The sequence below is a fragment of the Solanum pennellii genome, chromosome 9 (assembly GCF_001406875.1).
Source record: "Solanum pennellii chromosome 9, SPENNV200".
NCBI classification, from domain to species: Eukaryota; Viridiplantae; Streptophyta; class Magnoliopsida; order Solanales; family Solanaceae; genus Solanum; species Solanum pennellii.
Genome location: NC_028645.1, coordinates 78,745,628 through 78,770,968, shown reverse-complemented (window position 1 = coordinate 78,770,968; position 25,341 = coordinate 78,745,628). Strand labels below are relative to the sequence as shown.

The following is a 25,341-nucleotide window of genomic DNA, read 5'->3' as shown; positions in this document are numbered from 1 at the left end:
GATCATGAAATTTAAATGTCTTTTTTTTCTTAAATTATGTCAGTCAAATGATGTCACATAAATTGAGATAGAGGAGATAGGCCCTTATATCTAGAGAGAGATCAAAATTTGAACTCTATCGATTAAAATTTAGGATAGTGACATCAAGACATGTTTGGACATGCGATATAAAATCATGATTTGAAATTAGATTAATTTAAAGTTGAAATTTTGTTTGAACAAGAAATTTAAATTTTGTAATAAACATAAAAACCCTATAGGTCGTAAAACTATCAATACTACTAAATTTTTATACAATCTCACTAAATGATCAAATCATAGTTCATAAGCAAGATATCTAAATATCCTAAAGCGTCGTCCTTCCTCTTAAAAAATAGTTACTACTAACTAGTTATTCTTTATTATAATCTTTTCACATGGTACGAATAATCTCTTTTGTAAAAGATACGATCTTTCTAAAAATTATAAAATACAAACTTATGAATCAAGCTTTATATGTTAAAATTCTGAAATAACAATTCATGCTTTTTCGAGAATTCGATATTTGAAATCATGATTATACATCGCATGTTCAAATGCAAGCTAAGTACTAATAACTAAATTCTGAATTTAATATTTATACATATTCAATGATTTTCTTGATACAAATATCAAGTTACGATCGGAAAAGATACGTAATCTTCTGGCTCAGCCATGCTTGTAAGTTGTACCAAGCTAGTAGTGACAAGAACTACTTTAAATAGCAATGCAAATTAGCTCCTGTAGCCTCACACGAAAAAAAAACTAGTGCTATTCAATGAGGGATGAAGGTTTTGATCTTAACAAACAAGATGAAGGAAGTAGAGCTATGAATTATTGGTGGAGATTAGCATCAAAGTTTGATGAGTGTGTAGAATTCAAGTTTGAAAAAATACAAAATTTGTCAAAATTGACACCAATACTTAAAGTGCTTAGAGAAATGGAGAGGCTATATTTGATGTCAATTGAGAGTTTTGATGAGCTTAGACAAAAGCTAATGTCTTATAAAGTAGGTGATTTTTGGGTGCCAATTGGTGGAATTAACAAAGAGGATTTGGATATTCCACCTGTGAATACTATATTGTTGGTTGGTTTTCATAATGCTGGCAAAAGTTCACTTGTCAACCTTATGTATAGTGTTCTTGGTCAATCTGGTCTCATCCCTTTTGCTCAAACTTCCTCAGGTAACTTCTCCGTTCTTTTTTACTTGTCCAGTGATTATCGAGTGCTTATTTTTACATCACTTATGTACGTTTTTTGTTTTCGCTTTGCTCTTTTGGTAACTCGAACTCTGAGGCTTTATTTTGAAAGTGAGGGTGCTTATCTTCCGAACAATTCCCTTTTGTCAATTCTCTCTAAATTTGCTAAAGTATACTACTAAATTAAAAAATTTATTTCTAGTATACTGAACAGGTAAAAGAGAATGAAGAGAGTAACTTATAAGGAACATTCGAGATGATATAAAAGAGAAACGTTAGTCCAAAACTAACTCGAATCGCTTATAAGAATCCTATATTGCTTTATTTGTTTCGTTGTATACGATACTCGACATATTCTCTTATTTAAAAGTTATTTAATGTTGTATATTTTGTACTTTATGCATTGTCTTACTGTCAAGGACGTGTTTTTATAGCCATAAAATACCACAAATTTTGTACATATCAATATTTTTTCTTTTTAAAACTTTAATTCTTGTAAAAAAAATCATAGGAAATGATTGTGGTTACACGACATTAACGATGGAGGAACACAATGTGCTAAGATCAACACGAAGTGAATTCTGCATCTACGATACGAGGGGTTTCGATTATGATAGAGTTGATGAAGCTCTTGTAGAATTGAAAGAATGGATGGCTCCTGATGGAGTACACCATAAGAAGCTGTGTTCCAGACAAGAAGATCATCTACTTTTACCAATGTTAAATAATGAATTGGAGGATGCTTCTTCTTCAATGTTCATAAAGAGAAGTGTCAATTGTGTTATGGTGGTGGCTAATGCTTATGAAATATATAAGTCTCTCAAACTTGATGATTTTAAGCCATTGGATGCATTGAAGCAACTTTATTGCTCATCTTCACTCAACAAATCTAGTGAGTTTTAATTATTAATTTTCTCTCATTACTCTATTACACATCTTTAGTCAGGTATCCTATCTGTTCTATTTTAACTGTCGCTTCAGCTTAAAAGATGTCACGTCCACATAAATTTAAGATCAAAGTTGAGAACTAGTATTTGATTTCAACTATGCTCTTAACATTAAATAAGTAGTCATTTTAATATTGCTCAATCCTCAGTAAATATTTTTTTTTAATGGAATGAAAGGGGTGAATTACAGTCCATTTATACCGTAGTGATGTGATAAGTTATCTCATATATATGGTGGGATAATTAATCCTGAAATAACTTGTTCCTAACTAAATGATCCTAAATGTCAGATAAAAATAACTTGTTACTCTCTTGAATTCTTAGATCTCTATTTCCAGTTGTTATAGTAATAAAACAAAAGTATTTTTAAAAAGTAAAGTATCAGTATATAGAAGTTAAACTCAGACATTCATTTTGTTATTCGTAATGCAGATGGGAACCCCATATTGATTTTAACTCATGGAGACAAGTTATCAACTGAGGATCGAATCGATTGTCGATTGAAAATATGCAAACATCTTGGTGCCTCAGAGACTAATGGAATATATGATATAGTTTGTGTAACAGAATATGGATTATTAGCAGATGAATATGATCCAATCTCAGCATATTCTGTAACTGAAGCTGTTTACAGATCATTACTTAGTTCAGACAGAGCCCAACTTGTCAAGAAAACATTTAAAGATTGGGCATTATTTGCATTGTCATGTCTTATGTGCTTTATAGCCACTGTTTTTGCCTTTCTGGCCCATATTTTCAATGTTTTGGCCCAAAAACATAAAGGCAAGTTAAAATGGTGAAGAATAAGCCAAATATTTGCATTTTCTCCTAATAACTATATATGTTTTCAATGGCTATGCATGGTTTGATTGTATCTGTTTAGTTATGAGCAATAAGTTTGCTTTGATAATATTGCCTATTGTTGTTATTAGGGGTGGATATTTCGACAATTAAGATTGATTATGAAAATTTTGATTTATTAGATTTTTAATTTTCTTATTTAAGAATCAGGAATCAAAAATATCGAATTCTAAAATCAATTATGGATTAGTCGGGATGGTTATTTCGAAACGTTCGACTTTTGAGCTTATTAATTGAATTTCTTTTCTTCCTCTTTATAAAAATGAACATCCCAATTAAGTATTCATGTCAAATTTATCAGTTTTCCCTTGATCTTTTTTCACAAATTTCAGTGTTAGATTAAATTACTCCTACAAATTTTTTTTTTTTTTGCCTTATCCAATCTATAAGAGAACGATTCAACTCGCGCTAATTAGTTGATGTTTTTTTTTTTACGACAAGAGAAACTTGTAGTCGCTATTTCTTGGATGCGCACAAGGTAAAACCTTTTGTTCCTATGCAATAAATTGCAATTCACATAGGATAGAGGTAACCCGTATTAGGAAAATTCGGCGCGACGAGCTCGACCAGAAGGCAAAAATCTCTTACTTATACTGTCAAGAGATTTCAAACTTGAGACTCTAATATAAAAATTCTAAACTCAAAAATGCATTTTTGAGTCTTCTCTCAATTTAAAGAAAAGCTACATGCAAACCCTAAAACTTAATGAGATCAGATCGGGCTTTAACAAAAACAAATATAATTCAATTAAAAACTTAAAAAAAAATTCACTTCAACTCGATAAATACCGTCTACCCAAAAAAAAATCTTAACTTTTAGCCCTGCCACTTTCCATTCGTTAGCGATACCCAGAAACTTTCGAACTTATAGAAACACACGCCCATGGTTTTGCTTTTTGTTGGAATCCCATCACAACACTTAAAAATCATATCATAAGAATTTCAACGGCTGAGATTATTCTGACTCATCTGAAAACTATTTGAATCACAAGGGTATTAATGTAAATTTCCACAAATCAGTAATCTAAATTTAACTATGATATCGTGTCCACAAAATATTACGGGTGTGTTTGGTAAATGTTTTTAATGGAAAATGTTTTTCTAGAAAATAAGTAGGAGTTGGATTTATTTTCTCATGTTTGATTGGTGAATAGAAAATATTTTTCGAAAATAATTTTTAGTGTGTGATTTATGAATGAAAAATGTTTTTGAGAGTTCTTTTATTTTTATTAAAGTAGAAAATAATTTATGAAACTGAAAATATTTTTCAAAACCAATTTTTATTTGGGGTGGTGTGGTGGGGGAGGGGGCAGGGGAAAAGAAGTAGGAGTGAAAAAAATAAATATTTAAACTTTATAATATTTTTAAAAAGCTGGCCAAAGGATGGATTATAAGTTTAAAAATAAAAATTTGAAGTTGAAAATATTTTTGAAAAGCAAAATTATTATTTTGGAGGGAGGCTGGCCGGTGGTGGATGGGATCAGGGATCGGATAAAAGAAATAAAATTTTAAAGTTGAATTTTTTAAAAAAAAATTATTGTTTTTCCCCAAAAAATATAATTTAAAATTGAAGGAGAATTTTAAAAAATATTTTCCTTAATTTTTAAAGAGAAATTTTAAAAAAAATAAATAAATTTAGAAATTATTTTTCAAAACTTTTATTCCAACTAAATATAAGAAAATTGGAAACACACGCTATATCGCCGTTTTAGCTTCCCTATCCCCTTATTTTCTCTATTCATTTCACCCTATTATTATTCCTAGTTCAAATTGTGCATCTCCTTTAGCCACATCAACACTATAAATCTTTCTCCCGCCTTGCAATTTAGCACGTTTAAAACAAACAAACAAACTCTGTGATTTTAATTAACATTTATAGTGATGGATCTGAAGGAAGTAAAGGTGAATCGCTAATGAAAGCCTTACTTTTATTTATTTCTTCTTTCTAATTTACACTGATCTCAATCTTTCTTTCTTTTTTGAATGTATAGAGATCAAAAGAAGCAGAAGCAATGAAATCATGTAGTTATTGTCATACCACAACAACACCTCTTTGGAGAAGTGGTCCATCAGGTCCCAAGGTAAAAAATAAACTTAGATCAATCGATTATTATTTCGATGAACGGGGACATAAATTTTAATTTATTTTTATTTATTGTGTTTTAGTCATTGTGTAACGCATGTGGGATAAAGTATACTAAGAAGAGGAGACAGATTTTGGGTGTTGAGAAGAAGAGGAGAAATGTTTATAAAGAGAAAAAGAGTATAGAAATTGGTAAATTGATGGGATTTGGAGGAAAATTAAGAGAAGAAGAACAAGCGGCGATATTATTGATGGCTCTTTCTTGTGGATCTGTTGGAAAATTATTTTAACCCTTTGATTTCTACTTGCAGTAGAAACTCATTGTAATTTTTTTACTAATTAATTAATTGACCCATTTTGATCTAAGAGTTTTTTTCTTCTTTTCAATTTCAGTTGTAATTGCTAATGTAGTGATGTTTTGAATTTTGATTCAAATTTTGAATTTTGTGGTGTTATTTGTGGAGGATCTATGCAGACTCCATTAATTTTCTCGACTCGAGGGAAAAATTGAATTTTAAAATCCACCTGATTTAATTACTCTAAAATAGTATTAATTTAATATAAAAAATTTAATCATATTAAATCACACAAAATATAATTTGGGGCTAAGGGGGAGTATGAGAATTAAATCATCGCCAAGAAAGTTGGTACTCTACTATCAACGTCATGTTTAATTTAATCACTGCTAAAAGAAAAATAACACTCTCTTCGTTTAAAAAAATAATCTTTTTCTAAAAATAATATTTTTATTTTAATTTTTCATATAAAATATTAAAGATTATAATTTTAATTTAAAATAATAATTAAAAAATTTTATTTTTTCTAAACTTCATTTTAAATTAAACTAATTCATTCTTTTTTAAACGACATATAAATTTTGGTTGGTGTCAATTGTGAGTTGGCAGCCGTAATAGGGTGCCAAAAAACATTTAAATTGGTACCTATTATCAAATAATGTTTGAAAAAAATTACTATTAAGAGCAATATAATAATAATAATAATCTGTTATAATTTAACTCGATTGAAATGAAAAAGTTTAATGATAAGAGTCGAAAACATTACTATTAAGAGCCGTTTGGCCATGATTTTTCAAATAATATTTAAAAAATAATTGGATAAATAGTGTTTTTATATATAATTTGTTATTATTTGATAAATATTTTAAATTTTCAAGCATTAGTTTTTTTAGATATTGAGCTAAATTTTATTATCTGGGATCTTTCAAAAATTGAAATTTTATACCATAGGTTTGTCTTTTATAAAAAAAAATCTCATATAGTAGTTGTTTGCGTTATATTACATAATCTTTTACCTTAACATCAAAATAGTGATGATATATTTAATGAATATGAAAGTGATGATATGATTGTTGATGAAAATGATAAACAATCGGCTCATGATAACAAAATCACGTGTTTTGTCTACTTCATAATGTATGAAATAATACTTGTTGCACTCACTTCAAACTATCACATTACTCCAGTGTTATAAACATTACTAGTTATTTGTTGTAACGAAAATCCAATTGACTTGTAATACAAATTTATGATTAGTTTTAATAATTTTTAAAACCTATGGACATAAATCATATTTTTTTCAAATACTATATTTTTGCCAAATACATAGTGTAATTTCATCCAAATAACATTTGTCAAAAATATTTAAAAATTTATGATCAAATGCTAACTGTCGATAATATTAAATCTCGTTGAAGGGAGTATCTCGGCAAATCCTTAATTATCTTAATTAATAAAAGTAGTAAAATCATAATATTGTAATTGTAACTACAACTATTTGACCCAAAATAAAAAATCAAAATCGTTAGGTTGAATATTTCTAGGCAATTCTGGATGAGAAAAAGTGTAGAATTTGACACGAAAGAGAAGGGTGGAGGAGTCACTAGAAACTCTAGCCACGTATAGATAAATTGACACGTTATCTAAATGCCTAGAGTGTCCATAAGTGACAAGTTTTTTAGTGTTGCTTTTATATAACCTCACCAAATTTCCTATACAATTATTAACCAAATTTGTAACGTTTACGTAAATATATTATAAAAAAATAAAAAGAAGCTCAAAAATGCAAACAAGATTGGCAATTTCTTCATCTACAAAACTTCATCGACTGTTATTGGCACAATCTCAAAAATACAAATCATTTTCCTCTTCTACTGGAGGTCGAACAGCTGATCCTGCCATCCATTCTGGACCTCTTGAAGTAAGTAAATTTTTTTTTCCTTTTTTACCTTTTTGGAGTTCGAGGTGAAGAGTGTTTATTATCCGAATATTTTTGATCTATCTAATTAACAAGTTCGATATTTGTTGAATCTGGCAATTAATATAGGTTAAAGTTATTAAATAATTACGATTCAGTTTGCCTAAGGTGTACTAGGCATAAATCAATCCACTTAAAATGATCATTGCACTATCTTGAACTATTTTTAATTGTATAGTTCAATATGATTCTTATTACACGGTTTCTACATGATTTTCCCTCCCACGGAGAGTCATTTCATAAAATATGATCGTTGGCCGTCAATATTTGTTAGTGATTTAAAATGAACAATTCATAAAAAGAAATCATTCTCGCGAAATATTCAAGTTTTAGCGGCAATTGGAACTCTTTGTATATATCTCTAGAATATCTCTCTAGAGATTTTAGCGGATTTAAAGATATTTAACTAAATGTTGCTAAATATTTTAGCATTTTTTATTAATGGATCTGTTTATTGCTGTATTTTTTATTACCGCAAAAAATTGTTTTTTATAAAGAAAAAAAGGTTATTCCCAACCTTTATCAAACATTTTTCAGCTTTTCAACTTTATCTTAAGTCGTTTTTAACTTTATTTTAAGTAATTTTTTATATTTATCAAAATAGGTTTGATCAACTTTTAAGTCAATTCAAACATTCTCTAAGTTAATCCGTGAGTTAGTTTTGTTAGAATGGGGTTTGCTTATATGGATAGTGGCAAACCTTTCCTGGTAGACTAATTTTTGGGATTGAGTTAGGTTCAGGTTATATTTTAGGGTGTCTTATTATTGTGTGTGAGAATAATTGAGTTACCATATTGTATTTATAGGGAGATGACTTGGAGGAATCCGTTAAATTTTCAGAAAATGAAAAGAAACAACCCAATATTAAGTCTGGTAACTCCAGGGATGCATTTGTGCCACCCAAATCACCAACTCAAAAGATCGAAAGCACAGGCGTAAATCAACCTATAGACCCTTTAACACAACAAAAACGCCAGAAATCTAGTAATGCTACCGAAAAAACTTCATTAGAAAATGTTAGCTGTGCTGGATTGGATGGTTGGCCTGACGAATCGAAAAGCAGGGGAGATCAATTTGAAGATGACAAAGAGTATTTTAGTCATCATAAGCCATCTCCATTAGCGGAAATGGAGATGGCTGATACGAGAAAGCCAATCACGCAAGCGACTGATGCGCCTCCGGATGATGGCATTCCTCTGTATCCCGCCCCTTGGGGCGGGATGATGGTGTGGAGGCCGGAACAATTGGATACGGCTGAAGAAGCTCTTTTGAGAGCTATGGAGATATGGAAAATGAATGCTATGAGAGGTGATCCAGATTCACCTCAAGGTAGGATTCTTAGAAAGCTTCGTGGTGAAAACTGGTGATTTATGCTTTATATGATGATTTAATTTTGTTTCCTTTTTTGAAATGTCAAAGACTCAAGGGTGTCAAGGATATGTTTTTTTTTTCGATCATTTGATATTCAGTACTTGTATTTTAATTTGATTAAATTTAGATTTGTGCTAAAAAGTCTCGCGATTTTTTAGGTTTGGGTAGGGGATGATTTTCATTAAAGGGTGCCAGGGGACGATTTTATTTTCATTAAAGGGGTGTGGGGGAGGATTTTCATTAAGGGTGTCAATAATATTAAAAAATTTATAAATAGGCTAGTAAAAAGCTTGAATACACGAGCTTATATATAGTAAAAAAATTTATAAATAGGCTGGCAGATTTAAACACACCTCATATAGTATTTGTGAGTACTTAGCCAATAGATTAAGCTTTCAGCTTGTTTCAACTTGTTTTAAGAAGTTTGAACACATTATCTCATATAGTGCTTGTAAGTATGGTTAGACTAATTCTTCTACTTATTTTAAGAGATGTTAATTTATATATTTATATTTATAAAATTAAAATTTAATCACCATATACAACATAATTTTTCGACGAAAATTTTGGAAGAGGGTCAGCCAAGGTCTGCCACTAGAGAGTAGTAGCTTTGAAGATAAAACTCTAGGAATGGTGCGGTCATCAATACACACCCATTCTCTTCATTATCTATCTTACCCCTTTTTTTAGCCTCTCACTATTATTGTCCTCTTCTATTGTGTATAGTACCATAAACAGCTCTTCTTTTTTACTTGTTTGTTTTTGTGCATAACCTCATTTTATCTCCTCTGTTTTCATGCAAATGGCTCCCCTGCATTTTCAATTTCTACTTTTCAGTACCCTTATTTTGCTTCTCAATGTCCAATTAACTCACGCCACGTCGACAACGGCAGACCGAATATCCTGCACAATGTGTTCTTCCTGTGACAACCCATGCCAGCCTATCTTCTCTCCGCCGTCACTGCCACCACCATCATCTAACTATAATTTTCCACCACCACATTATTTTCCGCGAGGTTACTCCCCGCAGCCTCCATCACCGCCTTATAATGGCGGAGATGGTGATGGTGATTACTACAATCCTCCGACTGACCCTTCCGTATACCCTATCCCACCACCTCCAAACCCCATTTTACCGTATTTCCCTTTCTATTTTCACAACCCTCCTTCACCTTATACAGTCGACTCTAAATCTGTTCAGTTCAAGAACAACCCTTACATCACTTCTCTCATTGTTGTCCTGCCCATTTTATTGTTTCTGTAACCACAAATTTATCCATATTAACCAATCAGAATATGTATTTCAGGTTCAGAAGCATTAATAATTGTGGTGTTTGGACAAGGTTAGGTACAATTCAATTAATCTGTTATGTACAGTACGGCTAATTTCACAAGGTATCTGTTACATCCATTTCAATAATAGATTTAAGAAGTCGAGAAGCTAGTAGTCGACTAAAAAATGGAAAATTTTCAGGATGTTTGATTTGAGGACATCCTATTCTACTTTTGCAGATTTGGTATGTAGAATAATACTATATAGTACGTACGTCTTACTTATTACATGTATTATTGTTGGTAGTACTCGGTTTTTTCTTGTTGTATACATATTAAGTTTTCTATTCTCTTTTAATATTCCTGAATATCCTACAATGTACGTCAAGATAGCAGTAAAATTTGTGTACAAACAATTTCTCTAATGAATATGTTATGTTTGGTCCACTATTTAAATATTGACATTAATAAAGAGTGCTAAAACCTTTACTGACACTAGTTAAGTATTATTAGAGTCAACGTCGCTAAAGTCTTTAGGAACATATACAAAGAGTGACAATTGCCGCTAAAAATACATATTTAGCGGCAATTGAAAATTAGTTGTCGCTAATGATCATTATTGTTGTAGTGTATGCGTGTGTGCATATATATATATATATATATAGAGAGTTTCAAGTCAAACTCAATATGCATTCACTTTTTGATTGTGAGTTCGAATCACTAAGGACATTAAATTGTGAAAACTCATAAGGGGTACAAAAAACTCAAGCTGAACAACAGAAAGTTGTTTAGATGTTAAATACTTCTCATTTTAGATCCTTAAGCTAAGTTTGAAAAATATAGATATATGGTCTAATAAGGTAGTATTTTTCTTTTTGAATATCATTGGAAATCCTTAAAACTAAGTGTAACATGTCTTGGAATCTATCAAAATTTAACATTTTTGTTGGGCTGAGGTGTGGAAGTGTTGAGTAAGACTGGTAAGGCAGGCCCAAAATTGATGAGGTCCAACTAGCTAATCCAGTTGTTAGCCCCTAACACCTTGTTTGGATGGTGTTATTCTTCACTGTATTGTATTCATATTATTAATATTTAATTAATTCCCAAACTACTTATTAAATCGGGAAAATTCTGCAGAATAGCAAATATTTACCCTATATCAGGTATTATAGCTATAGCTTAAGAAAATTGTAATTTACGGCTTCAGTTTTTTCAATTCTTGTTATTCGCCTGATTTGTATAAATTTAAAATTTGTATAATTTGGTTCCTGATTGTATAAATTTAGAATTTTGTGTATGTTTATCCTATTCATAACAAATTGCTCTATTTGTATATTGGCAAGCGAACTATACAAATAGATTTTAACAAAATTTTTATATACTTATCATATTTGTATATTCGCAAGCGAAACAAACAAACAAAATATACAATCACGACTTTCATAGTAGAATAAAATTATAGTTATATAGCACAATTATCGAAATTTTAATCGTAGATCCTTATATGTCTATTATATCGAAATTTTCTATATTAAATACAGCAGCATAACTAAAGTCAGTTGAACTGTGTTAATCAAAGAAAGCACTAAAATTTTAGCTTTTTCACCTTCTTTTTATCAGCATTCTCAGACTGACTGCCATGAAATGGGAATAAGAATAAAGGGGCAACTCGAATATGATTTCTATCGTTTTTCTTTCTATTTTGTTCAAAAATATACTCCTACTTTTTTCGAATTAAAAGCTATTAATATTTTTTCTTTGTTACTTAGTTCCTTCAATGAATTTCCTTCTCTCGATTTTATTTTAGGTGTGAATTTGAATTAATCAAGACGTTTATATTGTACTTTCACAATCAACTCAATATTTTGAATAAATCTTATTATCAAAGTCAACAATCCATTCGAACATTTTATTCTACGTTTAGTAACTTCCAATCAAGTCTATTATATTGTGGCAGAAGAAATAATTCATTCATAAAAGTTCACCAAATTCATATTAAAAAGATGTTTAAAAGAACATAGAAAAACAAGGAAAATCTACTATCATCAAAGATTGTGATGAAATGAATATGATTTATTGCACTTTTAACGGGGTGTTTGAAATATGAGCCCTAAGAATGGGAAGAATTAAGTAGGAAAAGTCTCTCCTTTTAATAAATCTTATACAATGCAAATTTAAATTAATCGAGATTCAAAATGAACATATATCAGCGATGAAAATCTAAAATGTTTATTGCATATTAGTCACTTTTTCCTAGTATTATTCTACGATGCTTTTTTGTCACCCTTTAAAAAATGGTCTTTACTCCAACTTTCCAAGATCACACCAAAAATATTACTCCTATAATCTGTATAATCATTTGATTTTAATGTGGAAGAAACTATTGGAATTATAATATATATANTACTCCTATAATCTGTATAATCATTTGATTTTAATGTGGAAGAAACTATTGGAATTATAATATTCCCACATTTTTTTTTGTGTGATTGGCAACCAATGTGATTATAAATAATATTGAAGCTTTCGAAACATGAACATTATTTATTATCAGTAATCAATCTAAAAATTTACCAAAAAGTTAAAATGCATGCGATAACAAGTACTATATTTAAAGTGAGAGTTTTTGCTCGAATCTGAATTAGTCGGATTATAAAAAATATATCACAAGAAACCGAAAGAACTTAAAGAAAATAAAACCAATTTTATGTTTCATTATAGAATAGATGAGTACATTAGTATCCAACAATAAGTAAATTTAAGTAAAATATTATAAATGATATAAAAACTAAGCATGTGACCCTTGTATTACACTTGAGCCACTTTATTGAATTCCACTACCTAAAGTGCAAAAGAAGGCTATTCCTACTTTCCCTTATAGAAGCATATGAGATGTCCTTCGAATCCAACATTAATTCTTTGTTTTTTGGCAATTTTGGTACACCATTTTTTATATGCACCACTTCTTGCCCTTCAATTTCTTCTTGCTAGATCTCTTCACATTGTCTAAACATGAAACTTACATATAATTATTTATAAGTAAACAAACATGAAATGTCATACATATCACTATGATTCTTTTTCACTTATGTTGAGTATACGAATAAAGTCTGACGGTAAAAATCAATTAGAATTAGTCATGGGAATACAACAAGACATTTTAAGAAAAATTAGGCAGACTTGACCTAAAACGAACGATATGACACTACATTAGCCCGAATGTTTTAAAAAGACATGCAATGGCAATTATAAGATAAGTAACGAAAGGTTGATTTTTGTATCGAGTGGATTTATTAGGGTAAGTTGAAGGTGGTGAAAAATAAGGATATATGGAATAAGGTGGTGAACGAGGTTGTAGAGAGCAATCTTCCGGGCATGAACGTCGTGCCGGTGGTGGAGGTGGTGGTGGACAATAATTGACCGGTGGTAGAGGAGGCGGTGACGGTGGTGGTGGTGGTGGTGGTGATGGTGGAGGAGGGCATAAAAGCGGAGGTGACGGTGATGGTGGTGGTGGTGGTGGAGGGAAAATTGGTTGACATGGATTTTCACAAGTGGTGCACATTTCACAAGCTATTTGGTCTTTGGAAATTGCTTTGATTGTTGACATGGCTTGAGTAATTTGGACATTGTTTAGTGAAAATGAGAAAAAAAGAAGAAGAAAAATTTGGAATTGAGAATTTGAAGCATACATTTTGAGAAGTTGTAATTGAAATGTAACAAATACAATAAGTTGATGGAAAAGGTAGGGGATATATATGAAGAGAATGGGTGCATGTGTGGGGTTGATGGACTAGTGCATGTTATTGAAGACCGCACTATTTCTAGTGTTGCATCTTATACGCTACCTACAAAATTTATATGACAAATAATCGCATCGAACAACATGTAAATTACACTAGATAAGCTTTATGTGATAAATAATTTATGAGCGCTGAACAAATATATTTTGAATTTCGGTCCTTCACACGAGTACTTTGTTGTGAAAACTTTATGATAACTTGTTTAATATGCAATAGCTCACAATGAGATGTAAATCGCGCTAGGCAAATCTCATGCGACGAGTTCATGGCTAAATGGCACACAGAAAATGTAAATCTCTCATTTTAAGAGGGCTTATTTATAAATATCTTTTAGAACACATGATAACTCAGTGGAATCTAAAATTTGAAACTTATAAGTTCTTAATTTTCCTTAAAGAGATTGATTTGTAAACACATAAACATCTATAATTTATTTTAGTTTCAAAACATAATTTACGTACATTATATGAATTAGGACGGAGAGAATATAATATAGGGTAAATTNTATATATATATATATATATATATATTTTTTGTGGAATTTCCAGCAGGCACGGCGCTCTTGAGGGGCACTCAATTTGTAAATCACCGTCCTAATTTCAAATGTAATTTGAGTTTTGAGTCTTTCTCAACTTTTCTACTATTATCACTTCTCAGGAAAAAAAAATAAGTTAATTGGCATAGTTTTAAGATTTTAATTTGTGATATATAAATGATTCAGATAATGACATTTTATGTTCATAAAACTAATAATTCATTGAGAATACTTTTATTCTAGGGATGTGCGTGACCTAAGTGGTAATTTTTTATTATACGTCAAAGTTTAACAACCTATATTTATGATTTCTCCGTAAAATCTTAAAATCAAACTTAAAAGGATCAAATATTTTCCCATAGAAAATTTTATTATTGATTATTTCCTTTGTTATTTTTATTGAATCGCTAAGATAAATAAAAATAGTTGTATTTTCACTACGAAAAAACTAGAAATTTTTTCTTAGTGAGAATTTATTTTTCAGAGTGCAATTTTGTAATGAGATAGTTAGGTGGAGAAATGGATACAAAATCATATTTTATTAACACAAAATTATCCTGGATAAAAGAAGTCTTTATTTCCAATAGTACACTGACTATAAGCATTCGTGTTTATCATGACAAAAATTAGTAATTTATGTTTAAATTTGTGAAATAAAAGTTGTTATTGTAAAATTGTAGTAATCAAAATGTTGAGAATCCCTTTATAGAATCGATTTTATCATCTCAAAAGATGCTTTATACTATACAGGTTGGCATGAAAGTTGACCCATTGGGATTCTCTTAACATTTTTAATTTGACAAATTCAAAATAAATTAAAAATAATTTTATCAATATCACCTTGACTAAATTATATGTCATCTAAATATGAAAGAATGAATAGAATATTTAATAGCAAAGATAAAATAGATATAAAATTCTAATAAATTATTTATTAATTTTATAAATTAAAAAAATATTATTAAAACCAGAATAATATACTAAACAAATAAAAATAAATCAACAGTAATAATTTGCATACTTTGAGAGTATGGGTGGGAGAAACTTCCAAGAACTCAAAAGAAAAGAATAATAGTACAAATGAGAATTGAAAGGATTTCATGGTATATTGTCGGCAGGGAACATGCACAAAATAAAGGGCAGAGTAGATGTGTGGATCCAAATGACAAATGTATGGAGAGGTGTACCAATATAATATATATATATATATATATATATATATATATATATATATATAAAACGTATTTTGATTAATTTTGATGAACTTAATGAGTTTTGATAAAGTATATCGAACCAACTACATATATCGTACTTAATTGGATCATGAAGCAAGCGAATAAACAATATAGGAACTTAGTTAAAGTTAAGGGTAACTTGGGGATACAGTTATTTATGATTGTCTGACTGTCTGTATGGATAAACTTATAACTTATGACTTATAAGTTAAAAGTCACATGTTAGAATTTTAATTTGTTTACGAAATGAAATATGGATCTTCAATCCTTTGTTTAACTCGAAAGGATTGTTGATATAGTATAACAAAAGTATTCTATAAAAAAGATAAGAGATCGAATCTCACATGATCCTTTCGCAATTTGGCAAAGTTTGGCCTTTGACTAGTGAGTAGACTATCCAAAAAGGGACGCTAGGGGTATTCATCACTCAGGTCCCTTTCTTAGTCCAAATCGTTCTACAAATTTGCCTAGTACAATTAATCTCTCGTGTAATTTAGAAATTATTACATATGAATAATTTACATAGTACGTATTCAAAGGATAGTATTTATGGGCTTCTCATGAAATTTCCATTAAGAAATCTTCCATATTTGCACTTGTACTTCTTCACATGAATATTTTTCAATTTTTTCTTAATTTGCATAATAATAGAAGAAATATGATGAAATATAGAAATTGTTCATTTGTCAATCATATTCAATTGGGCCATCAATTGTTAACGAGCCACTACATGTATATGCAAGGTTCATGGCCCAAATTCATGAACCTCTATAATTGATAAATCAATTCATAATGCTTATTAATCTGGAACAAGGAAAGATACACGTTACACTATAATTTTGCATTAAAAAAGAGATTAGATCTATTAATTCTAGCAATCGAATCAAATTAAATATATCATAAAGAAATTTTGCTTTGTGAAAAATATTTATTAGCATTCAACTTACACACCAAGATAAATCAGATTATAATGATTAAATAATAGTAAATGACTTGAGGATGTCAATCAGATGTTTGGCTAAACTTTTAGGGGAAAAAAATTGCTTTTAGTAAAAGTTTTTTTTTTTTTTGGGTAGAGTTTATAGTCTTACTTTTATGTAGAAGCTTTATTGAAATTTCCATAAAACATAAATTATTAGCCAAATCTTAAGCATATTTTTTTTATATAGATAATAAGAGAACTCCGTGATTGCTTCGCATAGGGTAAAATTTTGTTACTATACAATAGCTTGCAAATGACATATAGAGGTGATTCGCACTAGTCAAGTTCAATGCGACGAACTCAACTCAAAAGGCTAACTCCTTGCGGTAAGAGATTTCGAACTTGAGACGTCCATGACCAATATTTTACTATGGATACTTTTTATTTTACGTAAATCAATAATTAAGAAACTATTAATATATTAATTAGCTTTACTACTTTGTCTTTTATTCCTATCAATGCACATAAAAATAAGTTGAAAAAAATATACATGGAATATAACAATAGCTAGTTTTGAGAATTGTTCATGTTTCAGAGGCCATATTAATTCTTAAAGGATAAAATGGAAAAACTTAAAATTGATCAAGTAATATAGAATAACTATTTTTAGAAGATATCCACCTAATATAGACAGAGAGTGAAATACTTTTGATAAAAAATATTTTTAGAATATACAAATTTTAAAATTTTAACTAACCAAGCTAGTATTAATCAAACACAATTAGATATAGAATTTTATGTACAAATACATATCAAATTATCTACTCCCCATCTCATAATATATATGGTTGATCATCATACTAATATAGTTTGTTAAACACAATTAAATATAAAATTTTATGTACAAATGTGTATCAAATTATCTACTCCCCTATCTCATAATATATAAGTTTGATCATCATACTAATATAAATTGTTAGTATGTTTCGTATTAGTTGTTCACCTTACTAAATGAAGAAAATATTAATTGAATTTTCTCTATATAACTCTTGCAATTAATTCCCTTTTTAAAATATTCATATTTATTTATAAATTTTTCAACTAGTATTTCAAGAGGTAAATTAATAAAATTATATTTCTATTTATAATTTTTTAATATGTATGTAAAACAAAATAATCAACTAAGAGAAATTATTTATTTTACGTAAACATGAATAAGAGGGAAGTTTTTTCCTAATACGACACTAACTATTTATGATTTCCCCCATTAAATTTAAAGTTACAATTAATGTCATTTTCCTTCTATACGAAAGGGATAATGTTATAAATATAAATATATAAATAAAGATAATATTACATACGTCGTTATATATAAAGTCATACCAATGCTACTATTTTTAGTATAAAGTTAGTTTAACATTACATCATCCATTTCCAAATCAATCTACAGTGCCTACTCAATTATTATCACTTAAAATTTAGAATTATTGGTATATAGTTTATTAATTAAGAAGATAGGGACCATACATTATAGCAGCTAACAAAGTTAAGTTTTTTTACTTCTTCCTTTTCAGTTATTTAGTAGTAATCGCCCCCTCTTAAATTATTTGTCATTATTGGTTTTACTAAAGTCAAGATATGCTAATTTGAGAGTGTATTTTTATCATATTGACATGAAAAAGTTAATTTATATAATTTTTAAATATTTTATTTTGTAATAAAAAATAATTTAAAATATTTCTTAAAATGCATACAAATATTATAATAATAAATTATTTAAATCTCAAAATTTAAAAGATATCACATAAATTAAGACATAAAAACTCTAATTTCTTCCCTTAGCATCATTTAACGAGTTTATGTTTTTGTTTTCCACTCTGTATCGAGGGTCGTCGTAATTTCTAGACCACTAAAGTCATCGCTTGGGGCCTCATATTTTTGGGATTTTCATTTATAAAAAACAATTACTTGTATATGTTAATTTTTTCTTAAAAAAATATATATATATATACTACGAATGCAATGATTTCTACTAAGGAAATTGCACATGAGAAGAATATAAATTTGAATGGCAAATATCCCAAATACTAGTAGTTTTTGTTAGTATTTGGGCTAAATCCTCATTATTCGAGATCTTTTGAAAGTTGAAAGTTGAAATTTAAAATCAAATTTTTATTTTTACAAAAAAAACCCTTTATAATAGTTTGTTGTATTACATATTTTTTTATGTGAACACTAAAGTAGTGACGAAATAGACATTGAATATGAAAGTGATGATATGGTGATTGACGAAAATGATGAACAATCGGCTCAAGGTAATAAAATATGTGCTTTTTCTATTTCACGATGTATGGAATGATGCTTGTTGCACTCACTCCAAGCTACCACACTGCTCTAGTGTCATGGACACTACTTATTATTTGTTATAACGAAGATCCAATTGACTTGTACTATAAATTTATGGTTAGTTTTTATAGTTTTTTAAAACTTATCGGTACAAATCATATTTTTCTTAAAAAGTGAAACATATTTCCCAAATAATATGGTCAAACACATAGTGAAATTTCAGCAATATTTTCACCCAAATAATATTTGCCAAGAATATTTGAAAATCTATGGTCAAACGCTAGCTTAGAGTTGATTACTTTGTGTATATGTAGAGTAGTTCAAACTACTCTATTTTACTTCAAAATAGATTTGAACCAATTGAAGCATACGAAATATTTTTAATTTTGTATTTACTGTAAAATATTAAGATCGCTAGATGATTAGATATTATCTTAACCTTTAACTTTTTTTAATACATAATAATTATTTTGATATTGATGATATATTTTTTTTTAAAATTAAAAGTATGTAGAGAAATAATACAAGTAAAAAATAATGATGTAAAGAAAATGCTTAATCAAAAGAATTAATAGTATACTATGTTTACAAAAGAAGCAATTGTATAATCTGTTCGATATATACAAAAGAATCAATTATATAATATGCGTTCGTATAAAACAAGAAAAGAGAGAGACAAAAGAAAACTGGACAGAAGAAGATTCATATTTGTATAATTATAAATGTATAAGACAAAAATATATGCATTTATATTTGAATATGTACAATTTTACTCTCACTTTATATAAATATATGTATATGTATAATTTTTTTTATTTTATACAAACACAAATATAATTCTTACTTGATAAGAATAATTTTATTATAAAGAAATAAAATTTAAAAATTATTATTAAAAATGAAAAAATATTTACCACATCACCACGATGATAGGTACATAAAAAGGAGTAGTTTTGCGTCAACCATGAGTCAGAAGGTATTAATATCCCGAGTGAAATACAGGTAAAGTTGCAACAGATATTAATTACTCTTATCTCTCTCTCACCAATTTCCATTATTTCTTTATACTCACATTCAAAGCTAATTGCAGTTCATCCTCCAAATTCCAACCTATATTTCTCTCTCTATCATTCTTCTTTAATGTATATTACCATTTGATCCGATCCAATCCGATCCGATCCTTTTTTCTCTAGCAGACAAAAAAAATGGAGGGAGTATCAACCAGGGTTTACAGAGGATTAAAGGGTTACTGGAGAAGAAGAGGTTATCAGAAGTTGAATCGGAACAACCGGGTCGACTTATCAACAGAAGGTTCGACCCGAAAACGAAAGTTCTGGAAGATAAAGTTAACCCCCAAATTGAAGCTGAAAATCAATTTTAAACGATTTTCGCTGAAGAAGCTTCTTATTGGACTGCGTGATGCTTATGTGAACGCGATGCTGAGGGTTGCGAATACTCGAGGATTCGGCGGCGAGTACGGCGGCGGAATCGACGGATTTGGGGTGCGGCGAGTTAAGGAGTACGATGAGAAAATGCTGGTGGAGATCTATAAGTCTATGATTATTGCTCAGGGAAAATTAGGTACTCGTGCTGCTGCTAAAATTGGACCTGAGATTAATGTAAACGGTAATTAATCAACTAATCATGAGTATTCATCTTCTTCCTTTTGAGATTCTGTTACTTAATTTTAAAAAAAAAATGATGGTAAATCTTGCAAACCGGAAAAAAATTTATTGTAAATTGTAACGCTGTGTTGCTCCAAATGATTTTGTCGCCTCTTCGATTGGCTTATACATATCTCGATTAATTTTATTATAAGATCTACCACCTACCATCATAAAGATGCTGTTTATGTATCCCTCTATTTCGTTTTACGTATTTGTTTCAGTAAAATGAAAGTTTTCTCATACTTTTCTTCCTACTCCCATTAAAACGACAATAGCCCTTTAGAACTTTCAAAAATATTATAAATAAAATTATTTTAATTAAATATTTCTTAAGTAATATATTAATTAGGGCTATTGGGTGAATGGATTCTCAATGATTTTATAAAAAATTATTGAATTATTAGTTTTTAGATTGCAATAATTTATTAAGTTAAAAGGTGTCTAAAATATGTTATGTAAGTATAATTTTATTTGAATATAATATTTTATTTTGACGAGAAATGTTTGATTGAACACTTTAACCATTATATAGCTACGCTACTCATTATTTCTTTCTCATTTTATCCTTAGTAAGTTATTATTCTTCAAGTCTATGAACATCATAATTTAGTAATGAGTCTTATAATAATAATAATAATGATAATAATGATATATCAAGTATAGTTTCACAAGTAATCAAGAATGATAAAAATGATGTGTATGTAAAAGTTTGTTCTTAAGAAGTTATTTTTATTGGAGATAATGCACAAGTACCTCTTAATCTATGTCCGAAATCTCTCTCAATTTATGTTTGAAATTTCAGAAACACATTTATACTATGTTAAGGTTCTATTATTCCCTTGAACTTATTTTATTAGTAATTTTTCATCCCTTTTCGGCTTATGTGATGCTATTTTGTGGGCCCAATAATGATTGACTTTTTTCAAGCTAGTGCTACGTAGATCGAAAAGAAATAGAAAATTATTTATAAAATAAGTTTGGGAGTAATAGGACCTTAGTATAGTATAAGTGTATCTCTGAATATCGACATAGGTTGAGGCCTGAGGAGTACTTGTGCATTTTCTCTTTTTATAACAACAAAAATAATATGAAAGAAAAAATTATTCAAATAATAAAAAGATTAAAATTATTTTTTTATTTATTTATTAAAAAACGTATAAAAGACAAACACGACATTAATCGAAATCGAAAGACAAGAAGCGTACCATAAAAAATTTGGCAAAATGTAGGGAATAATTCATGATACGCCGCTACTTTAGGTAAAGCTATTGATTACTAATTGGTGGTAGAATTAATGACATTAAAGCATTATATAAGTGAATCAATTAATTTGACTACCATCCTTATCAATAACAATAGTGATGACATCAAATAATAAAATACTATGTTAGTGGAGAAAATAAAATTGTGTAAATTAAAAGACGAAGTAACATGCTTCTAAAATTCCATTTGAGAATGATGGAAAGCAATAATACATACAAAATACATCATTCTCTAAGTTGACAATTTGGTAGTTCATAATGATGGTTGGTGAGATAAGGGCATGATTATGAACTTGATACTATTAGTTAAAAAAATAATAATTATTATTTTATCAAAGTAAATTTTATCTTAATCTCGTTATCTCGAAATAAAATTTATGTATATTTTATTCTTTCGAAATCTTGTATGATAACTGATAAGATTGATAACGTGTTATATAAAAACTTACTAAAATTAATATACTAAAAGAAGAAAATTTAGGAAGTAATATTATTTCAAAGGTGTATGTATATGTTTCATACAGTGACTATTTATAGCCATACATTAACATCAATAATGGGAAGGTGTCATATGGCATGTATACACAATCAATAGTGATGCCACCTTTCAATTGTTGGGCCCACGTGGCACTCCAACTATTTTACAACACTCCCCCTTGGATATCTATGTAAAAGAAAGTACATAGATATACATAATACGCATTTTTTTTGCTGCCTCATTAAAAACCTTTCTAGGAAAACCCAGTGGGACAAAACCTAGACTAAGGAAAAAAGAGTACAGTGCGTATTTTACTCCCCCTGATAAAAACCACGATTCAGATGGTTAAGTTTTCGCATTCCAATTTTGTGAACCATCTTCTCAAGAGTTGAGGCTGGTAAATGTCTTGGTAAATAGATCTGCTGGATTATCACTTGAACGAATTTGTCGCACATCAATATCACCATTCTTCTGGAGATCATGTGTGAAGAACAATTTTGGTGAAATGTGTTTCGTTCTATCTCCTTTTATAAAGCCTCCTCTTAATTGAGCTATGCATGCAGCATTGTCTTCAAAGAGTATTGTGGGTATCTTGACGTCACACTTCAAACCACATCTTTCTTTGATAAAATGTATTACTGATCTTAACCATACACATTCTCTACTTGCTTCATGAATGGCTATTATCTCAGCATGATTTGAAGAAGTAGCGACAATAGACTGCTTCGTAGATCGCCATGATATAGCAGTACCTCCGTATGTGAACAGATAGCCTGTTTGTGATCGAGCTTTATGTGGGTCAGATAAATAACCTGCATCTGCATGACCAACAAGATCTGCACTATCTTTGTTAGAATAAAACAGACCCATATCACTAGTTCCCCTTAGATATCGCAATATATGTTTAACTCCATTCCAATGTCTTCGTGTAGGGGAAGAACTATATCTTGCTAACAAATTAACAGAAAATGCTATGTCAGGTCTCGTAGCATTAGCAAGATACATAAGTGCCCCAATTGCACTAAGATAAGGTACTTCTGGACCAAGAGGTTCCTCATTCTCTTCTTGAGGTCGGAATGGATCCTTACTCACTTCAAGTGATCGGACAACCATTGGAGTACTTAATGGATGTGCTTTGTCCATGTAAAATCGTTTCAAGATTTTCTCAGTATAGGCAGATTGATGGATGAAGACCCCGTCTACTAAATATTCTATTTGTAGTCCAAGACAAATTTTTGTCTTTCCAAGGTCTTTCATCTCAAATTCTTCCTTTAGATATTCAATTGCCTTTTGAACCTCTTCTGGAGTTCCAATGAGATTAATGTCATCAACATAAACAGCAAGAATAACAAATCCCAATGTTGTTTTCTTAATAAATATACAAGGACAAATGACATCGTTTATATAACCTTGTTTTATCAAGTACTCACTGAGGCGATTATACCACATGCGCCCTGATTGTTTTAAGCCATATAATGACTTTTGTAATCTGATTGAATATATTTCCCGAGATTTTGAACTACATGCTTCAGGCATTTTAAGTCCTTCTGGAACTTTCATATAAATTTCATTATCAAGTGAACCGTAAAGGTAAGCTGTAACCACATCCATTAGACGAATTTCAAGATTTTCATGTACAGCTAAACCGATGAGATATCGAAAAGTTATTGCATCCATAACAGGTGAATATGTTTCTTCATAGTCGACACCAGGTCGTTGAGAGAATCCTTGTGCAACAAGGCGTGCCTTGTATCTTACAATCTCATTTCTCTCATTTCTTTTTCGTACAAAGACCCATTTATAGCCAATTGGTTTAACATCACTAGGCGTTTGGACTACTGGTCCAAAAACCTCACGCTTAGCAAGTGAATTCAATTCTGATTCAATTGCTTCTTTCCATTTTGGCCAATCATGTCTTTGTCGACATTCTTCGACGGATAGAGGTTCAAGATCCTCATTTCCTTGCATAATGTTAAGTGCAACATCATATGCGAAAACATTATCCACTATGATTTTTGATCGATCTAAACTTATCCCATCACCTGTAGAAGAACTTATTGAGAGTTCTTCATTTACTTGAGTCTCGGGTTCACTGATTTCTTCAGGAATATCAGGATTAATCAGATCTTGAATTTCTTCGTGAAATTCTTTTGTAGTGTCATTTTTTGTACTTCTTTTTCTAGGATTCTTATCTTTTGAACCCAATGGTCTACCACGCTTCAGGCGTATTTGTGATTCAGAAGCTATGACACTTGTAGATGGTCCTTTTGGGACGTCGATTCGGATAGGCACATTTACTGCAGGAATATGTGACTTTGTTATCCTTTTTGAATCAGTAAATGCGTCTGGCATTTGATTTGCTATGTTTTGCAAATGGATGATCTTCTGGACCTCTTGTTCACACACAGGGAGCGTAAATCAAAATGAGATAATGATGAAACTTTCCATGCAATTTCACTTTTAAGTTTTTTTTTCTCTCCCCCTAATTGTGGAAAATTTGTTTCATCAAATCGACAATCTGCAAATGTTGCAGTGAATAAATCTCCCGTCAATGGTTCAAGGTAGCGAATTATTGAGGGTGAATCAAACCCAACATATATGCCTAACCTTCTTTGAGGGCCCATCTTGGTGCGCTGAGGTGGTGCTACAGGCACATATACAGCACATCCAAAAATTCGAAGATGAGCAATATTTGATTACTAGGCCATCACCAATGAAGGTTAACATTGAATCCCCTCAATTTTTAGAACGAATACATGGGGATATTTGTGGACCTATTCACCCATCTAGTGGGTCGTTTAGATATTTTATGGTCCTAATAGACGCATCTTCAAGATGGTCTCATGTGTGCCTCTTATCATCTCGCAACTGGCGTTTGCAAAATTATTGGCACAAATAATACGATTTAGAGCGCAATTTCCAGATTATCCCATTAAGACAATTCGCCTCGATAATGCTGGTGAATTCACATCCCAAGCTTTTGATGCTTATTGCGTATCAGTAGGGATAAAAGTTGAACATCCTATAGCTCATGTTCATACTCAAAATGGCCTTGCTGAGTCATTTATTAAG

At 30.0% G+C, this 25,341-nt stretch overlaps 5 protein-coding genes across 5 annotated transcripts; all 5 read left to right on the top strand.

Annotated features, from left to right (window-relative positions):
• The first annotated feature begins 501 nt into the window (after nucleotides 1-501).
• LOC107030832 lies at nucleotides 502-3,068 on the top strand. The gene is made up of 3 exons (XM_015232070.2): nucleotides 502-1,202; nucleotides 1,729-2,109; nucleotides 2,597-3,068. The coding sequence occupies exons 1-3, from the start codon at nucleotides 797-799 to the stop codon at nucleotides 2,962-2,964; spliced, it is 1,155 nt and encodes a 384-aa protein (XP_015087556.1). The 5' UTR covers nucleotides 502-796; the 3' UTR covers nucleotides 2,965-3,068.
• Nucleotides 3,069-4,742: 1,674 nt separating this feature from the next.
• On the top strand, nucleotides 4,743-5,494 carry LOC107030749 (GATA transcription factor 23-like). Its single transcript, XM_015232008.2, has 3 exons — nucleotides 4,743-4,926; nucleotides 5,016-5,105; nucleotides 5,191-5,494. Exons 1-3 carry the CDS (start codon nucleotides 4,906-4,908, stop codon nucleotides 5,395-5,397), a joined length of 318 nt encoding a protein of 105 aa, XP_015087494.1. The 5' UTR covers nucleotides 4,743-4,905; the 3' UTR covers nucleotides 5,398-5,494.
• Nucleotides 5,495-7,105: 1,611 nt separating this feature from the next.
• On the top strand, nucleotides 7,106-10,371 carry LOC107030610. Its single transcript, XM_015231876.2, has 2 exons — nucleotides 7,106-7,324; nucleotides 8,188-10,371. Exons 1-2 carry the CDS (start codon nucleotides 7,187-7,189, stop codon nucleotides 8,746-8,748), a joined length of 699 nt encoding a protein of 232 aa, XP_015087362.1. The 5' UTR covers nucleotides 7,106-7,186; the 3' UTR covers nucleotides 8,749-10,371.
• LOC107029524 (extensin-2-like) lies at nucleotides 9,419-10,474 on the top strand. Its single transcript, XM_015230956.2, has one exon. It carries the CDS (start codon nucleotides 9,549-9,551, stop codon nucleotides 10,014-10,016), a length of 468 nt encoding a protein of 155 aa, XP_015086442.1. The 5' UTR covers nucleotides 9,419-9,548; the 3' UTR covers nucleotides 10,017-10,474.
• Nucleotides 10,475-19,856: 9,382 nt separating this feature from the next.
• Nucleotides 19,857-20,680, top strand: LOC107029658. The gene has a single exon (XM_015231091.2). It carries the CDS (start codon nucleotides 20,068-20,070, stop codon nucleotides 20,494-20,496), a length of 429 nt encoding a protein of 142 aa, XP_015086577.1. The 5' UTR covers nucleotides 19,857-20,067; the 3' UTR covers nucleotides 20,497-20,680.
• Nucleotides 20,681-25,341: the final 4,661 nt, after the last annotated feature.